Here is a 22,735-nt window from a genome sequence, read left to right on the forward strand (position 1 = left end):
TTGGGGAATTCTAGCTAGATTCCATGTGAATGAAGCATATCTCCTTTAATATCAACTGAATTAAAAATTCCTATCCACAGTCAATATGCTGAGATCAGATTCAGTATCCCAATGGAATACAGACTCAGTCCTTTACATTTAATTTCTACAAATCATGGTACAGCCCTGTGGTAAAAAAACAAGTCTCTCCTCTGAAGTTTTTGATTTCTCCTTGCACTTTGAGGAGTGGCAACAGAGGGCTGAGAGGGTCAAAGGATCATCGATTGAGTAGTGGAAGCAGAGGTTGCTGGTAAATGTTTAATTCTGACTCTGAAAAGTCATGGCACAATTTTAAGTTTTATCTGCATGAATAACATTTTCTCCATCACTTTCTTAAGTGTAGACAATCGACAAAAGAATAAGTCATGTCTGGATCTATGGCATTTGTCGATTTTCATAGTACAAATACACTGAAATTTTAATAATCTGTTTTCTGGAAAAGCATTCAAACTGTCTATAACACTCCATTGACTGAAAGGAACTTTAGAACCTTAGAAGTCCTCTGGTCAATACTGCTCCTTTAACAGATAAAGTAATGAGATCCAAGGAAATTAAGAAATTTGGCCAAGGTCATCCAGGTGATTTGAACCCAGATACTCTTTTTTTTTTTAATTTTTGCAAGGCAGTGAGGTTAAGTGACTTGTCCATGGTCACATAGCTAGGTAATTTTTAAGTGTCTGAGGTTGGATTTGACTTTTTTTTTTTAGTTTTTTGCAAGGCAATGGGATTAAGTGGCTTGCCCAAGGCCATACAGCTAGGTAATTAAGTGTTTGAGGCCAGATTTGAACTCAGGTACTCCTGACTTCAGAGCTGGTGATCAATCCACTGCACCACCTAGCTGCCCTGAAACCAGATATTCTTAATCCAAACCCAAGATACTTTCCAGTGAACCATGGGATTGAAAGTAATGAGAACTTGTCACATAGAACAAGAATTTTAAGAGACATAATGGGAAACACAGCAGGGGTTTTGTGTATAAATAGACTTTGGAATCAAAAAGACGGGTTGGTGTACTGCCTCTGACAAATATCCATGGGCAAGTCATTTAAAATCTCATTAAAATCACAATTTTTAAATTTAAAGTCATTTAAAAAATATTACTAGGAAACTGTAAGACTATAGTTGCAGAATGAAACAACATGCTACACCTTTGGTACATGTGGGACCACAGGTTGAATCCAATCCACTTGTGATGAAATATCCAGGGAATAATACCATATCCAAGAGATCAACTGATAATATTGGGTAATATTGGGCAATATTTGGGTAATATTGGGGATATTTTCAACTACAGTTTTGGGAGGCAGAAGTGCTGTGGGAAAAGCATCCTTCTTTATGGAACCTTTAGCAAACTTGAGGGACTATGTTGGTAGGGGGGCTGAAAAAGTAAGGTGCAATTACTTAGGGCTTTTCCCCATTTAAAAGTAGCCCTTGGGAGTAAATCCTCTGCAACCTACGATGTACAACTTGCTCCTGGGAACTGGATACCCCTTGTAGCCTCTAATCTTGGTTAGTCTCTTGTTTTTTCCTTATCTGTGACTGATTGGTCCAAACCAAGTCTGTCTATAAGGCACTTATCTTTGTCACTAATCCCCTTCAGTTAGTTTCTGTATACAAACTCCTCCCACTCAGACTAGTTTGCCTTCTCTAGTGATGAGTTCTTACCTTTATTCCCATTGGTATCTTGCTCTGATAGAGTGATGTGACCCAGAAGCATCTAAGCCACTAGAGGCTAGACTTGGAATCAGGAAAACCTGAGCTCAAATCCCAATTACGATGCTTACCAGAGCAAGTCAATCACTTAGCCTTGGTTTCCCTATCTGTAAAATAGGACTAAAAGCACCTCTTTCCAGTTTTGAGGATCAAGTAAGATAATATGTGCAAAACATTTTGTAAACCTTAAGATATTACCTATAAAAATGCTATTAGGCATTGTTAGTTTTGTTCCACTTGTGATTCAGTTCTATTAGAACTGACCATTTCATCCTACATAGCCAAGAACTTGTCTAGTTCCCATCTGAAGCTACTAAAGATGGATGGGTTCAGTGGTTAGAGTGCTGAGTTTGAAGTCAGAAAGGACTTGAGGAATTCAAATCTTGCCTGAGACATTTACTGTCTGTGTGATCCTGCACTAGTCTCTAACCTCTCCCAGCCTCAATTTCCCTACCCGAAAAATGACTGGGTTAAACTCAACAATTTTCAAGGGTGCTCTCCAACTCCACATCTATGATGCCTGGAATACTGACCCTCACCATTTCTGCTTCTCAGGTAAAATCCACATTCTATAAGAACCGTTTCCTGATATCCTTTAATACTAATGCCTTCCCTCTATTGATCATTTCAAATTTATCCTGCATATATTGCATTTTAGGACAGTTGTTTTCATGTTGTCTCCTCCATTAAATTGTGGGCACTTTGAGACTCATAATGCCTTTGTTTAGCAATGTTGATAAGCCTCTGTGCAGTCTCTCCTTACTAGTTTTATTTGAGCATATCTATTCACAACACCTGCTAGTTTTATCTTGTAAATGTTCACTCTAATACCAAGGTGGTGTTAAATCAAAGGAGCATCAATAAAGCAACAAAAAGAAACAAAGGTGGGGTGGAGATTGAATCTATGAAGAAAGAGTAAGACCATGTTATCTGGATGAAGCAGAATGATTTGTTTTTCTTTTATAGTAGGAGGACATTGTATTCTGTACAATAGATACACATGGTTTTGATAAGAATTTAAAAGACAAGGTATGAGGACACCATTCTGTTTAGCTGCATTTAAGATTAGGATTGAAGCTCTCATGAGAACATTCCTACCTGCTCTAATTTTGGCAGGAATATTTCAGTATAGGCTCCAAAGAAGCTTAGGATCTATTTATGGAGGTTGGCCCATCCACAATTTCTCTTCATTGAATAAACAAGCTGATTTACTGTAATTCAATTATTCTTTTTTATTGTATTTTTTTCTGACCATTTTATCTCTGTTACAAGGGAGAGTTCAATGATGGTGGTGGTGGGGGAGGATATTGGGAACTGATTGTGATGCAAAACGAAACAGAAGATGCCAGTTTTTAAAATGAGCATGTCATGACTATTGACTTGAAATCATGATCATCTAGATTGAGACAACTTAGCTTAAAACAAGCTGATATCCTAGGTTGATTGCTGAAAGCTACAATTATCTAGAAGCTGCTCTTTCAGTTTTCCCAAAGAAGTAAATTAGAAATCAGAGAAAAATCATCATGTCATTGTTCCTGGAGAGACCATGATGTCAGTTGTGGGTATCCCTCCTCAGTGAAGAATATATATTTTGTTCTCCCCTTTCTTATCCATAGAAAAACTATCCAAGGTCCTTAAGCCCTTGTCTAATTTTTAACAATATTTCTTTGCTTCCAGTAAAGCAAGCTATCTGGTTGATTTTTACCCTTGCCAAATCACCAGTCTACTTCCTTTTTCAAGACTAAAATGATTTCATTTCCTCATCTGAATGATGGAGATATCTATTTTGTGTTACCATCATTCTATCTATTCTGAGTAGTAGACATAGATAGCTAGATAGCTATATATATATATTATATATTATATATATAATATATATATATATGTATCACTTCTTTGCTCCTTCTGCAACATAAAATTTTTAAAAAACAAAGTCTTGGTGTTGTTTTAAGCATTCCTTATCAGATCACCTGAATTTTAAGGACTCTTGATGATCTATTACAGAACCATGTCGTAGATTTACATTTCATCAAAGAAATTAAGTTTCTTGAGACCGGGGACTATTTGTCTTTGTACTCCCCACAACTAGCACAATTCCCAGCATAGAGTAGGTGCTTAATTAATGCTTCTAGATAATAGATATTTCAGAGTTAATAGAAATTTAATATTTATTTTATATTTTGATTTAAAATATTTCTCACATTTTGGACCAGAGTGTCAACTCATTTCTTCCTTATAGACTGTTGACCTTCCCTATTCAACTTGTTCATTTTTGTTAAAGGACTGCCTATTCTCTGTATTTTTTTTTTGCCATTTTAGAGCTGTCTTAGTTGCCTTCTTCTCACTATTAATTGGGACCATATCCTATAACCTTTTCCCCCTTCATGATATCCCTTTTGTGTGTGTATGCACACATGCATATGGATAAGGTAGTGCTGGTGGTGGTGCAGATGATGATGGTGACAGTGGTAAAAGTAGGGATTTTAAAAACTGACATCTTCTGTTTTATTTTGCATCACAGTCAGTTCCCAATATCCTCCCCACCATCACCATCATTGAACTCTCCCTTGTAACAGAGATAAGATGGTTAGAAAAAAATACAATGAAAAAAAAATAATGCTGATGGTGTAAGCAATATTCCATTCCCTTAATAAGTACTGTTTTCTATTGAGGGGAGAGATTATGTTTCATCCTCTGTTCTTTGGAACCAAAATTATTCTTTATAATTAATCTGCTATAAATTACTCATCTAAACCTAAATATCTGCAAAAGTGCTCCTGTGCCAGCCTCTGACAGGAGGTACAATATTTTGCCAGGCACAAAATATTTGGAGAATTCTACCCAGCTCCTCCTTTTAAGGTGGACACCCAGTGCCACCATCTCATCACTTCTCACAGGTCATACTCCTGGATTTCTTCATGGTCCATGGACTCCCATCATCGTGCAAGATCACCTCAACCTTGAAATTTCCATCCCTTAGTACCTCATAGCCCTGGAACCCCACCCCCCCTTCCTCAATGGAGAGGCTATAGGGAAGACATTGGAGAGATCCTTCCAAATACAGCACCAGCCCCCTCACTCCCTCACTCCTTCCTTCCTTTCCCTTGCTTTCCAACTTCTTTTTTCTATGTTGTCTTCCTCCATTAAATTTTGAGTTCTATGGGGGCAGGGATTGCCTTTTGCCTTCTTTGTATTCCCAGAATTTAGCATGTACTATGGTAAGTGTTGACTCACTGACTTATTACCAAGGACAGAAATCATTTCAGAACAAAGTGTCTATATAGAATCATATGATCAATGGTTAACACAAATGTAAAAATGAATAACAAATTAGATGAAAGGATGAAGAAAAAACTGTACAATTACAGCAACTCCAAACCATCCTGTTCAAAAAGCAGATGAGAGTAAGTACATAAAGCTGCTCCACCTTATTTAATCTTATTTGATTGTTTTCCATTAAAGTGATCTTTGGACTGAAAAGGATAGAAAAATAACTAATAGGAAGTTAATGCCCAACATAAGTAGGGAGATGGTAAGAGAGTACCTAGCTACTCTTGAAGAGTCAAATCAACAAACTCAAATTACTTAATAAATGCTTATTGAATTGAACTGAATGACTCTTTCCTGGAATACTTAAAAGAACTAGCAGAAGTGAACCCTGTAGGCTGCTCTTCTCAACAGTCCAGTGATCAAAGACAACCCTAGGGGACCTATTATGGAAAATGCCAGCCATATCCAGAAAGAAAAAACAAAACAAAACAAAACTATGGAATCTAAATGCAGAGCAAGGCATACTAGGTTCACTTTTAAAATTTTCTTTTATGTTTTTCTTTCTTTCTCATGACTTTTTCCCTCTTAGTTCTAATTCCTCTTTCACAACATGATTAATATGGAAATATGTTAAATGCAATTGTACATGTACAATTTTTACCAGATTGGTCACTGCCATGCACAAGGGAGAGGGTAGTAGAAAAATGTGGAACTCATAAACTTGCAAATGGATAAATGTTGAAATCTACTTTTGCATGTAATTGGAAAAATAAAATTAAAATTAAAAAAATTGAGTCCTGACCCAATGCCAGGGTTCTCAGAAGCTCATAGAGAATGGACTCTAGGACTGTGAAGAGGCAAGCATCTCAATTTTCAAAATGCTGAAGAAATTTGGTGCTGCAAACTAAAAGTCAGAGATGGCAAACTTTTTGGCAGTTGAAGAGGGTAACACTTGACAATTTCCATTCTGAACAGAAGACTTCAAATTTAGCATCCATCATAGTGGGTTGGAGTAGTCAGAGAAGGGAAGTGCTACTCCAGCCAAATCAGACGAAGGTTTTGTCTTTGTGTTTAACCATCCTGAGGATGCAATATGAAGCACCAAACAGACACTAAACCAAAGAGTGAACAACACATTTTTACTCTTTTAGTGGCAAAAGAGTCTGGTCAGACTATTTCCCTTGCCCCACAAGGAAAAGAGGATAAGTAGATTAAAAACAACTAAAGGGATGTATAGATTCATGAATGTATCCCCTTGTAGACACTAAGAGGACTCTAAATCATTTTGTACATTTTTATCTAGTTTAGTGAATGATGCACTGGACCATCTTGACTTGCCATTGAATTTCAATGTTTCTGACTCAGTTAAATCTAGTTCATGTGCAAGTCAAGACCACTCTGGTGATGCCATCAGTCCTCTTCAAGAACAGATACTTGGAGTACATTGATACATTTGAAAAATATTCCCAACTCCAATATATAAAATAGTGCTGAAGTATGCCTTTAGTTTTATACAGGGTTTAGTTTTCCTGAACTTATCTGATGGGTTCTGCTTTGTTTTTACAGACCAGAATAAAATATGAAAAACTGTGTGGTTTGAGAAATTGAATGTAACTGATTGACATATATTTCCTGTTTTTGTGTATAATCACCAATGTTTACATATAATCAACAAATGTTACAGAGGCATATTATTTAAATTGTATGTGATTGTATTTCTAATCTTTGATATCTAGAACTTCTCTGATATATGTGGTCAGTAAAATGCTCTGAGATCAAGATTGCTAGCTGTGTGATGCTGGGCAATGACTTCTTGATTATCCTTTATCTTGGTGACTAGCCTCTCCTTAGTGATACTCTCTTCTTGTTTGCTTACCTGCATTTCACTGGGTTTTCCTTAATATCTCTAATTACTCTTAGTCTTCTTTGTTGCCTCTCTACCATCCATCACATAAGTATCCCATAAGGATCTACATGTCCATGACCCTCTTCTCTACATTCTCATTTGGTGACCCTTATCTATTTATCTATATCATCTGAAACTCAGGACTATCTTTGATTTCTCCCATTCTTTCTCACTCCTTTCATCCAATCAGTTGCCAAGTTCTGTTGATTCTTTATCCATAGTTTTTCAGACATCTCCCCCTCCATTGCATTCCCTGTGCTACCACCCAAGTTCAGACCCAAATCACCCTTCATTTGAACTGACTTCTAACTGGTCTCCTTCTTTCTAATCTCTCCCCTCAAGTCCCTTCTAAAATAATCTTGATGTTTGCATCTGATCACATTACTTCTCCTCAAAAAACCTTTGGTGGCACTTTAGTGCCCAACAATATACAAATTTAAAAATTACAGAATCTTGAGCGCTAAAAGGGGTTTTGGAGGTCATCTACTCCAATCTATACATGAAAGGAATCCCCAGTACAACATTTCTGACGAGTGGGCATCTATCATTTTCTTTTTTGTTGTTTTATTTATCTTATATTACTACAATAATCTTCTTGTGAGAGTAAATATAAATCCCACCCCCCAAACAAAAGATAGAAAAAGCTTAAGAGTAGTGAGAGAGAAAGAAAAATGTATTTCAGTCTGTGTTCAGATTCCAACGGCTCTCTCTCTGGGATGAGTTGCCTTCTTTATCATATGTCCATCAGAGAAGTTTCTTCAAAATCTTTTCCCAGTCACTATTGTTAGCTGTATTTCCCTCCACTCTATCCATTCCCACTCTCATTTATTCTATTCTCTCTCGCCTTTCACCCTGTCCCTGCTCAGAAGTGTGTTGTATCTGTCTCCCATGATCTTCCCTCTTGTCAATCACCTACTCCCCCTCCCCCACTCCCTCCCCCCTTATCCCTTTCCTTTCTTCTCATTTTTCTCTAGGGTAAGAGAGATTTCTATACACCTATTAAGTGTGTATACTATTTCCTCTCTGAGCCATTTCTGATGAGAATGAAGGTTCACTCATTCCCCCTTACCTTTCCCCCTTACACTCCATTACAAAAACTTTTTCTTGATTCTTTAGCCCCATCCTTCCTCTTCTTTCCCTTCCTCCCAGTACTTTCCTTTATCACCCATTGACTCCATCTTTATATTATACCATTATATTCAGCTCCCTCCTGTGCCTTGTCTATATATGCTCTTTCTAACTGCTCTTATAAATGAATAGGTTCTTAAGTTATCAGTATTTTTTCTCACGCAGGAATACAAACAGTTCAACATCATTAAGTTCCTCATAATTAGTCCTTCTCATTCACCCCCTCTTTGCTTCACTTGAGTCCTGTATTTGGAGATCAAACTTTCTGTTCAGCTATGGTTGTTTTAATAGGAAAGTCTGAAAGTCCTCTGTTTCATTGAAAATCAATCTTTTTTCACTGAAAGAGGATGTTCAGTTTTGCTGGGTAACTGATTTTCAGTAGTAAACCAAGATCTTTTGCCTTCCAGAACATCATATTCCAAGCCCTATGAGCACTTAATGTAGACACGGCCAAATCCTGTGTAATCCTACCATGGTAGTTGGATTGTTTGTTTCTGGCAGCTTTGAGCATTTTCTCTTTGTCTTAGCAGTTTAGGAATTTGGCTATAATATTCCTGGGAGTTTTTCTTTTGGGACCTCTTTCAGGAGAAGACTAGTGATTTCCCTCAATTTCTAATTTTACCCTCTGCTTCTAGGATCTCAGGGCAATTTTGATGCAGTATTCCTTGAAAAACTGAAGTCTAGGCTCTTTTTCTGGTCATGACTTTCAAGCAGCCCAATAATTTTTAAATTATCTCTCTGGATCTGTTTTCAAGGTCAGTTGTTTTTCCAAAGTGATATTTCACATTTTCTTCCAATTTTTAGTTCTTTTGGCATTGTTTTATTGTTTCTTGATTTCTCACAAAGTCATTGACTTCCTTCAGTTCCATTCTACATTTTAAGGAGTTATTTTCTTCATAGAGTTTTTTTATCTCCTTTTCCAGCTGGCCAATTCTGCTTTTTAAGGCATTCTCCTCATTTGCTTTTTGTGTTGCTTTTTCCATTTGGCCCAAACTGGTTTTTAACGTTATTTTCTTCAGTATTTTTTTGTATTTCTTTCACCAAGCTGCTGACTTGGTTTTCATAATTTATCTGCATTGCTCTCATTTCTCCTCCCAATTTTTCCTCTACCTCCCTTAATTGTTTTTAAAGTCATTTTTGAGCTCTTCCATTTCCTGGGCCTATTTTCTATTTCTCTTGGAGGCTTTGGATACAGAAGCTTCAACTTTGTCATCTTCTGAGTGTGTATTTTGATCCTCCTTGGGACCAAAGTAATTTTCTGTGGTCAGATTCTTCTTTTTTCTGTTGTTTCCTGATTTTCTCAGCCTATGACCAATTTACTGCACTTCCAAGCCTTTGTGGTTTTTTTTTGGGGGGGGCACCCTACAGGGACCTTAATTTCTCCAAGGTCTTATGAGAGACTTTGACTGCTCCTCTTGCCTGTGCTCTGGTATGTGGATGACCACAGGTCCTTCCCTCTGCCCTGGAGCTGTGAGGAGGGTCCCTGCTTGACTATGGTAGTATGAGGGCCCAGACTGCAACCTGGATCTAAGTATGGGCAAACAGCAGAGTCCTGCCCCAGGGAGAGCAGAGAGACCTCTGCAGTCTCCCCAACCCCATTACAGTCTGGGCTGGGTGCTATGGAAGTGCTGGGTGGCTCTACTGATTCCTGCTGCAGGTTCTCATCACAGGGCTGCTCTGAGGCTGGCACTCTGCACTCACTCTGGTGCAGCAGAGTTCTCTCACTGACCCTTCAAGCTGTCCCCAGTGATCCCTGGGCCAAGAGGTCTGGAAATTGCCCACTCTGCCATGGACCCAGGCACCCCACAGGCTGTTCCCGGAAGAATGGAGCTTCACTCTGATCCAGCTGTGCTGCATTGCAGCTCTTTCCAACCCCCAGTCCTGATGAAACAGACCTTTCCTGTGGAACTTCTAAGTTGTCTTGAACTGGGAAATTATATCACTCAGTCTTTCTGTGGTTTCTGCCCCTCTACATTTTGGCTAGAATCATAATTTGACAGCATTTTGGAATTTTGAGGGGAACGAGTTCTGGGAATTCCTGCCACCATCTTGGCTCTACCCCCATCCTTTTCTTAAAAACCTTAAACCATCATTTAAGATTGTCTACAATTTGACTCCATCTTACAAGTATATAAAATATGTTTTTCTTGTTAGAACTTTTAGCCATACCAGTCAATTCACAATTTCCCAATTTTGAACTGCTCTTTCACATTTTGGCACCTTTGAGCAAGTTAGAAAGGTCTCCTCCTCCCCATTTTGGATTTATCATGTAATCCCTCCCTTTCTTCATTTCCCTCTTGGTCCCCATTTTCTTGGTGAAGCCTTTCTTGATTGTTCCAACTATAAGTAATCTCACTCTTCTTGAATCATCCATAAGACACTCTGTCTGAGTCTTTCTTGATGGATACCAGAGTGGTTCGCCATTTCCTCCTCTGGCTCATTGAATAGATGAGGAAATTGAGGCAAACAAGGTTAAGACTTCTCAGGGTCACAGGGCTGGTAAGAGTTGAAGGACAGATTCAATGCAGTGAGAGGAGTCTTCATAACTCCAAACCCAGTACATCACACCATATAGCTAGCCCTGTATTTTATCCCTACATTAATCCCTAAATTGTTGTGGGGTTCTTTTTGAGAAGAAATGTTTTCTCATTTTTCCTGTATTCCCAGTACCTAAAAATGTGCTTTTTTTAAAATAGAATTTTTTTTTACAGAATTCATTCCTGTAGTTGTCACTCATTATATTATGTTATGTTATATTAATTATATTATATCAAGTATTTTATCATATATCTATTATATGTTACATTATATTGCATATATTAAATATAACTAGAAATACTTGATATTTCTAACCTTTGGCATGAAAAGTTCCAGGCCCATAATTTCTTTAGTGTGGAAAATCCCCTGTAAGGAAGATTTCTTCCACAATGATACAATGTCTGGCACCTAGGAAACACTACAAAAAAAAAAAGCTTCCTCTTTCTTTCCCAATGCAAATCATAAACTTCCTTGCAACTTACAGTCTTAGACAACTAGTTGGGTCACTAAAAGGGTCATTGACACACAGTTAATATTTGTCAAAAGAGGTACACAAACCAAGGTCTTCCTGACTTGAAGGCCAGCTAACACATGATACTGCCTTATTGGGTAAGCTGCCGATTATGGTACTTGGTAATCATTTTGCTGATTGTCATTAAACTGATACAGTATGTCAATAAATTTAGCTTTTCTTTTCAATTTAATCAAGATAAAAATGGCACGTGCTTATAATCTGAACATAAAAACATGTTTATTGTTTAAAGTTTTTCAATCTGGCCCACAGAAAACAGAACACAAACATCACATGTGCTTAACACAGGGGGTTAATGGGATATTCAACGAGACAATAGAATAGCCTTATTTTTTTCCTACTTCTCATTCTATATCTCAAATTAAGGAATCAGATGGGAAATGGAAAATAGAGTCATAATCAATAGTCAATCAAAGGGTTGTTCATGTTATATTCCCCAGATATTTTCTGTATATAGTTCTTCCTTTTACCTCAAGGTAGAATAAACCTAGATCCCTAATTTAGGCAAAGAGGTGGGGGGAAAATCAGCATCTCTCATAATGATACAAGATTGGGACAGCTAGGTGGCTCAGTGGATGGAGCACCAGTCCTGGAGTAAGGAGGTTCTGAGTTCAAATCTGATCTGGACTCAGACACTTAATAATTACCTAACTGTGTGACCTTGGGATGCCACTTAACCCCATGCCTTGCAAAAAAAAAAAGGTACAAGATTCTCTAAAAAGAGACCAGGAAAAATAAAAAAGAAACTTGTTTTAGTGTCATTCATTGTAGGGGTCCTTCCCCCCCCTCCCCACCTCGCCTTGTATTTGTTTCTTGACAATTGCATATCACATGGCCATTAGATTTTTTTCCAGGTCTTCTGGATTATGGCAGAAAATGAAAAGTTTGAATAGGGAAAAACTAGGAAAGGAAGGATAATGGAAAGAAGACTGGATTCAGGGGATTTATTAGATATATGATTTCAGTCAAACCATTTGACCTTTTCTGTGTTTCAATTTCTTCTTCTCTAAAAATGGGTTTATGATCACCTATCCTGTCTCCCCTTATAAACTCATTGTAAAGATCACACAATACAATATATGTGAAAGTACTTTGAAAACTGTTCATATTATATGGTATTTGTGGATATGTGTCCCTAAGGGAAAATAGTGATTTTTATATATTTTAAATAAAAGCATGTATCATAGCCTATCATTCCCAATCCCAGAAGAGATCATGTTGTATTATCTTTGGATTGTGGCAAAAGCTGAGATATAAAAATAAATTTTTAAATTATATGATACAAGTCAACTTAATAAAATTCATGCAAACTTCTTGTGATTATTTCCCTACAAATAATGTTGGTTCCAATTATGTCATGTTAACTTTTCAATAAACATTGTATATTGAATTATTTGAGATTCTAGAAAATCTAAACAGCAAAACTGGGGGAGTCTTGTAATTTAATTTTCACACTTATAGTATAACCCAGGGGAAAAAATAGAGGAAATAGGATATGAATTTTTCAAAATCTGTTTCCAAATAATTTAGAAGTGAATTGTTAAAAGCACAGATTTTTTATTTTTTTGCAGAATGAAACATTAATTTGGAAGAAATTTGATTTGCTTGAGTATACATATTTACTACAAGGCTTATCCTTTCCATGGTGGTTGGGTTGGGGGTTTAAGGAAGAGAAAATCAATTTGTTAATTCAAAAACATAAAATTTAACTTAAATAAAATGCAGATTTTATGAGGAAATCTAGAAATAAAGTCAAATCCAGTGGAAAGTGAACAATTTTAATTGGAGATTTGGCATGGAGAGGAATGAAGAAATGGGAATGTACTAGAATTTGGGGCATGAATTATGGAAAATTAAAGTGTTAGACTGAAATCTGAATTCAAACTAAACTGAGTTCACAAAGCGGAATTATATATGGATACTGCCAAAAAGGATGAGGGCTTGATTCATTTTTTTTTGCTGTGGTTGTTACTAATAACCCAAAAGGGCAAAAATACATCATTTCAATTTTTTGATATTATCATACTGATATCCACATAAATATCCCTTTGAACATCTAAAATTTTTTTTGATGACAATATTTTACAAAAATGCATTATATATTTATTTCCATGCTTTCTTAAACAGAGGTGATGTCTAGAGACCAGGGCTTAGATAAATTAGATAAAACAAGTCAGGGAATATATATGACTTTCCTTTTTATTAGTATTATTTTCCAATTACATGCAAAGGTAATTTTCATTCTTTTGCCACCTTTTAAGTTCCACATTTTTCTACAACCCTCCCAATGACAGAAAACAATCTGGTATAAGTTGTATATGTACAATCATATTTAACATATTTCCATATTAGTTTTGCTTTGAAAGAAGAATTAGAGCTAAAGAGGAAAAAAACTTGAGAAAGAAAGGAAAAATATAAAAGAAATTTTAAAAAGTGAAAATAATATGATCTGTTCTGTATTTAGGCTCCATAGTTTTTTGGTTTTGTTTTGCTTTGCTTTGTTTTTCTGGAGGTAAATGACATTTTCCATTAACAGTTTCAGGGTTGAATACTGATCCTTCATTGTTGATCATCTCATTTGTTGTTAATGTTTACAATGTTCTGGTTCTGCTCACTTCACTCAGCATCAGTTCATGGAGGTCATTCCAGGTTTTCCTAAAGTCCACTGGCTTATGATTTATTACAGAACAATGGTATTCTATCACATTCATAGACTTAGATATGGCTTTTCTTAAGTGCTTACTATATTGCTATGATCAGATATACAAATACTAACAGAGCAGTCCCTGCTCTTAAGGAGTTCTGGAAAAGGTTATCAAAAAAGTAAGGCAAAGCTTCTCCTATCACAGCCTAAGATGGTTCTAGATGCCAAGGTTCTGGGAGAGTGAGGAGAAAGGAAGATGAGGATAATGGCTATGGCATAGTTATGATTTGAGAAAATGATACAGATGTTAATTTCCTCCATAACAGAGAGCCAACTCAATCCTAAGGATCAACTACAAACTTTTTAGCTTTAATAACTTCATTATATTCCTTTTTTAAAAAAGCTAGAATTACCACAGCTTCTGGCATTTTGTTTGTTTACTCATGGATATAAAGTGCATTCATTCTAATTACAGAGCCTTGAGAGAGTCCTACATTACTATGGTGCAGTGCTAGAGGGCCAACCTTGGAATTAGAAAGATCTCAGTTCAGTAACTACCTCTGACATATACTGGCTCAGTGATTCTGGACATAGAATTTAGTTCTCAGCCCTCCCCACTCCCCAAACCCCATCCCTTGTTCATCATCACCACCCAATGCAAGCTTTGTAGCTGTAGACAAGTTGTTGATCTCTAACAGAACAGAAAGACTCCAATTTACTCTGTGAAATTTTGGTTTTTTTAAATTACCTTAAAAAAGTCTTCACAAACATCAAACAATTGTCGCAACAGAGTGATGCTCTCAGGATCTGATGAAGTGGACAAGTATGTGTGATAATTGATATCGTTTTAGCTTTATCATCTTTCCTCTGGGCAATGGCTTCTTAATTATTCTTCTCCCATCCAGTCTTTCCTCTCTTCAATCTATCCTCCACATATAGACAAAACAATAGTCTTTAAGCATGGATCTCCCTGTAACTCCCCTCTTAAGGAACTTCACTGGCTCCCTAATAATTTTAGGGGAAAATGCAACATTTTATCTGATCCTGAATGTTCATTAAAAACTAGGTCTAGGGGCAGCTAGGTGGCACAGTAGATAGAGCACCGACCCTGGAGTCAGGAGGACCTGAGTTCAAAATCCGGCCTCAGACATTTAATAATTGCCTAGCTGTGTAACCTTGGGCAAGTCACTTAACCCCATTGTCTTAAATAAAAACAAGCAACAAAACTAGGTCTAGCCTGTCTTCTTAGGTGGTTTGCATGTAACTATTCTTCTTCATCCTTTCCACACTTCAGCCAAACTGTTTGTTGCCATTCTCCATCCAAGACAGTCCATTGCCCATGGCTGGGCCTTAGTACAGTATCCTGTATAGCTGGAATGTTCTCCCTACTCAACTCTGCCTTTTGGAATCCCTAACTCATTTCAAGTTTCAAGTGGGACCTCTTCCTTCAAGAAATCATTACATTTATCTAGGTAAGGAAAACAACCCTGAAAAATGAAACATTTTGTCCCACATCTCTCAGGTTATTAAGTGGTAGAACTGGGATTTGAATCTGGGGTTTCTGACCCTAAATTTATTTCATTTTCCACTGTCATGATATTCCATATAATTGTATAGTAGATTGTTTTTATTTCCCTTTAATTTTATAATTTATAATAATTATGATATATAATTATAAATTTATAATTTTATAAAGTTATTTTAGCTATTCTTTTTTTGCATTATGGTCTAAAAGTTTAGTGCATGTAATTTCTGCCTTCTTGAATTTATATAAAGCTTCTCAATAAGAAAAAAAAGAAACCATTGTAGATTCCCCAGTTATTAGTGTCTCTCCAGTCCAAAACCATTACAGTGATATATATTTGTTTATATCTGTGAATAAATTGTATTCCTTATTCCCCTACATAAACTAAAATCTCCTTGAGTACAGAACTAGCTGTCTTGTATTTATCAGTGCCAGGACAGTGCCAGGCCCTTCTAGAAAAATAATGAATGCTTGATTGACATGTCACAGATGCTGCCTTCAGAAATAACAGAACACTTTGCTTTATTTCTTTGGTCAATTCTGTCTATTTCTCACTATATTTTCTTTGTTATGATTGTCATTTTGAAAAAAGCATACCACTTTTCCCTACACCTTTATGCTCTCAAAGGATCGACTGGGTGATCACTTGTTAATTGACTTAATAGTGGGGGTTCTTTTGGCATTTGGTTGGACTAAATGACCACTGAAGGCTCTTCCAAATCTCAAATTTTGAATCTGGGTCTTGGGGTAGTGATTCTGTGAAAAAATGTACTGCCATCCTCCAGAAGCAGAGAAGAAATGATAAGCTTCTCCAGTATCTTTGCCAAGAAAACCCAAAACAGGGGCATGATGACTCAAACATGACTGAAATGATTGAACAAATCCTTTGGAAACTTCTTCCTGCAAGAGTTCTTTTGGGGGGGGGGAGAGAAGCAATAGGGAAAGTGACTTGCCCAAGGGTCACACAGGCAGGACTGATTCAAACTCAGGTCCTCTTATTTCCAGAGCCAGCACTCTACCTGAGTAGAGGTTCTTTTGCAAGGCAAGAATCACTTGGACCATTTTCAGGATCTATTCACATCACTGGGAAAATCTCTCAGAACTTTGATCCATCCAAAAGGTGTTGGCCCTCTCTTGCTAGACTCAATGACTGATGAGCACATTTTTCTATAATCATATATTAATTCAAATTAGGAGTGGGGAGGTTGGGGAATGCTATTGTCAACTTTCAAAGGACAGATGCAACAATTGTACAAAAGTGCTAAAGCCCACAAATAAATGGACAAGTATATCCTAAGAAATCGAATTGTCTACATATTAAATAAGAGCACCACCTAAGAACCCTTCAGTTCAGAGATATATCATTGGACCTCAGATTCCTTTTGGCAAGTGATGTTATCCATTAGCAATTCTATCTGACCTTGAATGTCCTTTAGAAATTAGGCCTAGCCTATCTTCTTAGGTGGTTTACCTATTCTTCTTCTTCATCCTTTCCACACTTCAGCCAAACCGTTAGTTGCTATTCTCCATCCAAGACAGTCAGTTGCCCATGACTGGGCTTTTGTTCAGTATCCTGTATAGCTGGAATATTCTCCCTACTCACCTCTGCCTCTTGGCAGATAGTCCATCTGGGCAAGACCACAATTATACTACCTAATAATAACAACCTATATTAAAAATGTTTCCAAGCTTTTTGAGAATGGAAAAACCACAGGAACATAGATTTAGAGTGGGAAACATCTTATCTAATCTTTATTTTTTTATAGATAAGGAAAACTGAGGTTCAGAGAGCACAAGAAACTCACCTAAGCTAAATGTTCCTTTTTCTTCCCTTAAGGATCTATAATTTATTTGACATTTTTAAAACCCAAACTTTAATATTAGAGGGAATATGCAAGTATGAAATGTTCTTTCTCATCATCTTTGACCCCTGGCTTCCTTCAAGTCTCAGTAAAACTCCATCTTCTACAGAAAACATTTCCTGATTCTTAATTCTAGCATCAATCCTGTTGATTTTTCCAATTTAGCCTGAATATATACACACATGTATACATGTACTATATATATTTATAGCATGTTTACATGCTATTTCCTATACTTTTATGTATATATTATGTGTATATATTATCTATATTATCTATTATATAGATATATTATATAGAGATAGCTCGTATACATTGTTTACATGTTATTTTCTCCATTTGCTTGTAAGCTCCTTAAAAGCAAGGATTGTCTGCCTTCTCTCTTTCTTTATATCCCTAGAGGTTACCACAGAGCCTGGTAGTTAATAAATATTGATTGACTGACAAAAATAAACCTAACCCCTTCCCAATCACCCTTACAATTTGTGGCCTTCAAAAAAATGGAGTTTGGAGATTACTTTGGATAATTCTTAAGTCATCTTTTCCCTATTCCAATAGATCTCTATTCTATTTGGATTTTTATGTATTAATATTACTGTGACTGAAGGTAATGTGTGATAATTTGACCCAGTATTTGAAAGGAAAAAAGTTCAGGTCCTCTTAAATCTCTTAAACATTCATTAAATTCACAACACAGTCTTTGACCAACACCAGTTGTTATGGATTCAGAGACAGCTCTTTCAATGCCAAAAAGTTCTTGTGACATCCTTCTACATTCTTGTTTATTTAAAAATGAGAGTTTCCTGTTCTGAGATTCCATATTTTCTTTTGTGCTTCTCAAATAATTTTCTTAGTTCCTCCAGATAGGTCTGATGCAATTCATCAATCTGTTCTGGTGTGGGGTGTAGATTCTGTTGAACAGGGATAGGGTGGCCCACTGCAAGAACACAGAATGTAAGAATACCACAGGTTATATATCTTTATCTCTATATACATCTTATCATCCCTAAGGGGAGCCTGGAATACAGGCATCCAATTTCTCTGCCTGCAGTCTTTTAACTCCAAATTTAGTTTTTTCCTCATTTTGCCTGAATGCATACTATTCCATTAGATATGAAACAGAAACACTTGCTTCCTTTGCAAACACTGTACTATCAGTACCCGGGTGGTTTTGACTCTTTGTCAAATGAGCTACTGTCTGAAATGCAGCTGTGGGTTTATGTGAATACTACCCTCCACCAAGGTCACTAACATTCTCTGTCTGGCACAGCTGGCAGCCAGACCACAGGGCCTTACTATTTATTAATGCCCATGAGCTCACTGAACACTACGGGGTATCCACCCCCCATTCTTCTCAGTCCCTACTATCCCCTTAGAATGATTCTTAGTGGTCTTACATTTTGAATAGGGTTCAATTCTGAGAACTGCACACACAGGCCCACTGAGGACTTAAAAAGGACTTTGCTGGAACAAATGTTTCCTTTTTTTTTCTTTTTTTTAGGTTCTTGCAAGGCAAATGGGGTTAAGTGGCTTGCCCAAGGCCACACAGCTAGGTCATTATTAAGTGTCTGAGACCAGATTTGAACCCAGGTGCTCCTGACTCCAGGGCCGGTCCTCTATCCGCTACGCCACCTAGCCGCCCGGAACAAGTGTTTTCTAATTGCAGAATTACAGACCCTAGGACAAAACTAAAGGTCACAAGCAGCAGATTAAAATGACATACGCATGTTTTTTCTTTAGCTTGGACCCCCTTGATTAGCATCCATTAGAAATCAATGTAACTTCTAGAAGTGATTAAAGGATCCTATTTCTGGACTTAGTATGCTTACTTGGGTTTTGCCTGCTTTGGAGAAACAAAATTTGGGGGGGGTGTTGCTTTGTTTTTGTCGTTGTTCTGCTTTATTTTTCCCTCAAGAAATAGACCATTTCAGAATCCAGCCGATGGTGAGGTTATTACATTACTCGTGACTCCCCCTGCTGGCTTGATTCAAACCTGCTTTTCAGCTTCATAAGAGTAAAAATCACTTTTCCTGTATACAGGCAACAGTTAGAACTCACTTAGCTCTAAGTGGTCTAGCAACATGAAGTCAAGCTAGGTCTAGGGTAAGGATTTTTAACCTGGGTTCTGTGATCTTGGTTTTTTCTTTTTTTTTAAAGTATTTTTATAATTTTCTTTCAATAAAATTGATTTCCCATGTAATCACATGTATTTTATTTCAGATATTTAAAAAATATAATCTGAAATAGATTTCACCTGCCTATGACACAAGAAAAGGTTATGCTGGTCAATGGAAGTAGGGTTCTGTGTCTAATTAGTGGGCTCTTCCGTCAAGTCTCTGAGTATTCCTAGTGCTTTATAATCTAGATCAACCAATCAATCAATCAACAAACATTTATCAAGAATTTATTATATGGGAGCAGTTAGGTGGCACAGTGAATAGAGGACCGGCCCTGGAGTCAGGAGCACCTGGGTTCAAATCTGGCCTCAGACACTTAATAATGACCTAGCTGTGTGGCCTTGGGCAAGCCACTTAACCCCCTTGCCTTGCAAAAAAAAATAATAATTTATTATATGCCAGACAATATGCTAATCTTGGGAATATAAAAGAGGTAAAAAATGATACTTGCTCTCAGGAAGCTAATAAGCAATGGTAATGTGTTTGGACAACCCAACAGAAACGAATTGATGGGGGAATGTAGATTACTAATGATTATCATTAAATATAATAAATATTAGTAAGGCATAATAATTATAACACCATAATCTGATCTAGGGAAATAGGACATAAAAGAAATAAAATGACATCAGTTTAAGGATGTAACCAGGATTATATGACCTCATTGCAGAATTGATTCTTTTCAGTTTGCTTTGTATTTTAAACAGAACTTCAGCCACTTAAATTCAGGTTTTTTTGATAGCTTAGAGGCAAAAGTAACATTCAGTCATTAACTACACACAAACAGCAAGGGAGTAGAATAGATCCCGTTAAAAACCAATCATAGGCGCAGCTAGGTGGTGCAGTGGATAGAGCACCCGCCCTGGATCAGGAGGACCTGAGTACAAATCTGATCTCAGACGTTTAATAATTGCCTAGCTAGTCACTTAATCCCCTTGCCTTAAATAAATAAATAAAATTAAAAACCAATCACAACTAAGATTTTCATTCTCTATTATGGTGGGAATCAAATAGAGTGAAAAAAAGATGGTGTGATATAGAAGAGAGAAGACAGGCTGGGGCATAAGGATATTTGCGATCTAGTTCAAGCTAATGAGACAAGTTATCACCTCCCTGGGTCTCAGTTTCTCCATTTGTAGAGCAGTAATTCAAGGAACTTTTCTGCTATAATATTCTTTGAATTTTACTGCATTTTTTCTTAATTAATGGGGAGAAATCTCTGAGAGAAGGGGCCAACTCCTACTATTGGGAACTTTTTAGAAATCTTCATTCCCTGTCCTAACCCTGCCTGTGATTTCACTGATAAAAGGAACTACTTCCATCAAGGCAGATAATGATAATAATAATAATAATTATTCCATAACTTAGAATCAAAGCAAGTTGCCTGGAGCACTTAGAGACTGACTTGTCCTAAGGTCATGAACTCCTTACTAGATACCAAAAACAAGACTTCCTGATTCTAAGGTCAGCTCTTCATCCACAATCTAATGTTTCCCATCCTTTATTACACAATTTAACATCCTTGCCAAAGAGTCAGTGAGTTAGCATATTTTTTATCTTTTTTATGTTGAAACATATTTGTTGAACAAAGTTATCCAAGAAATGTATGACCAATGAAGATGGCAAGTCAAACATGTAGCAAATACAAACAAACAACTTTTTGGTACCAAGTAACAGTTATAAAAGAATTTAGCTTGCTTAGCACATTAGTTTTTTCTTGGTGAGGTTTTAAGGAAGGACAAGAATACAGTTCAGAAGATGAAAGAGCACCTTTCTAGGGGTTATCCTCCTTGTCATCATGAAACCACAGAGTCATTAAGTGATGCATAATTAGGCAAAATGCTTTCACTCAAGCCTTTTAAATTGAGACTTTGAGAGTTCAATTCTGGATTACCAATCTAATGTGCTTTTTCATTAGATATCTCATAGTTAATTTTGCCCCTATGATTTTCTTTTTCTCTTTGTATTCTCTTTTGCTGATTTTATTAATGATAATTTATGTAGACTGTTTCTTCACAAGAGCTTAACCACTCCTACCTATACACTAATTTTATCTTCATATGGTTTTCTTTGCTTCTCTTTCCATTAATAGCTGATATTTTTGTGATACACAGATTCTTCGACCTGTACAGAACTGCAGTGGAAAACTACATGAATGATAATGGAGAGGCCCATTGTGAGCACATGTGGGAAGGCAATACAAATCTGGCTGCTTTCAAACAGTTTATAATCTAGAAGGGGTGCAGTGAAAGGAAACATAAACCTAGTACAAAGAAGGAAGTGGACAGAAAGGGTCTAAGGATACTTTCAAAAGAATATATGACTAAGAAAAAATGAGTAGGTCTCATGTATTCACAAGATATCGAAAGAAAGTAAGAAGGGCCCCCATCACTGATGGTCATCCCTTAAATTGAATATATGGGAGTCACTCAAAAAATAGGTATGAATGGGTGTCTTCTTCACTATTAAGGGAATTCTCACATTGATCCATTGGTATATTTTGAGTATTTGAATTATATCATTTATAAATATGCAATGTGCTTGACATTCATTTTTAGGTTATCAAACTGACTCCAGACTACCTTTCTATCCTTATTTGATGTTATTCTCTTTCATGTTCTCTACATTCTAGCCAAACTAGTCTATTATTAACTGTTCTTCAATTTTTTTTCTTTTTCCCATATCTATTTTTGTTTGCATCATCTCCCAGTGCCTGCACTCAATTGTTCTTTACCTCTCCTCTCAGTTTCTGCCTTTAGATAGATAAATGGGCTGTACAAGTTATTAATAACAAAGCCAGCAAAATGAATAAGAGAAAAAGAGAGGCTTAGAGTCAAAAATAAGTATGGAACTTCTAATGAGAAAGAATACTGGATTTGGAATCCAGAATTGAACTCTGAAAAGGCTGATTTCATTTCATCCTCACAACACCTCTGTGGAGATAGGCACTGGTCTCCATTTTACATGGGAGGAAACATGCTTAAAGATGTCAAGACTTGCCCATAGTCTCAAGGAATGAGCCTCAAGTACAGGATGCGAATCCACATCTCTCTTGAATTTAGTACAATATGCTTTTGCAAACATGTAACCTTTTCCATTTTACACATGGAGAAGTCAAGATAAAGGTCTAATACCATATAATCAGTAGTAGGAACTAGGATTTGGACCTGAGATGAAGACTATGAAATTTCTGTCCATCATATTGATATCTCAGAAATCCTAACCTGATGTTGAGGAAGAATTTGGAAATTCAAAGTAAGAATCCAACATGATCATGCTTCTGATGTTGAGAAATAACTCATGGAACTCAACTTGAAATGACATGGTTTTTAAGTTCAGCACCATTTTCCCAAGTAGATTCCTACATTTAGGCTACTATCTCTAGTCCTTGGTTTAGACTC

At 36.7% G+C, this 22,735-nt stretch overlaps 1 protein-coding gene across 1 annotated transcript in view; it reads right to left on the reverse strand.

Annotated features, from left to right (window-relative positions):
* Nucleotides 1-17,911: 17,911 nt before the first annotated feature.
* MOGAT1 (monoacylglycerol O-acyltransferase 1) overlaps nt 17,912-22,735 on the reverse strand; it is a 36,156-nt gene continuing 31,332 nt past the window's right edge. The window contains exon 6 of the mRNA XM_074191269.1: nt 17,912-18,094. Within this exon, the coding sequence (XP_074047370.1) occupies nt 17,940-18,094 (155 nt within the window). The 3' untranslated portion in view covers nt 17,912-17,939. The remainder of the gene's footprint in view (nt 18,095-22,735) is intronic.

The sequence above is a fragment of the Macrotis lagotis genome, chromosome 6 (genome assembly GCF_037893015.1).
Source record: "Macrotis lagotis isolate mMagLag1 chromosome 6, bilby.v1.9.chrom.fasta, whole genome shotgun sequence".
In the NCBI taxonomy this organism is placed as follows: domain Eukaryota; kingdom Metazoa; phylum Chordata; class Mammalia; order Peramelemorphia; family Peramelidae; genus Macrotis; species Macrotis lagotis.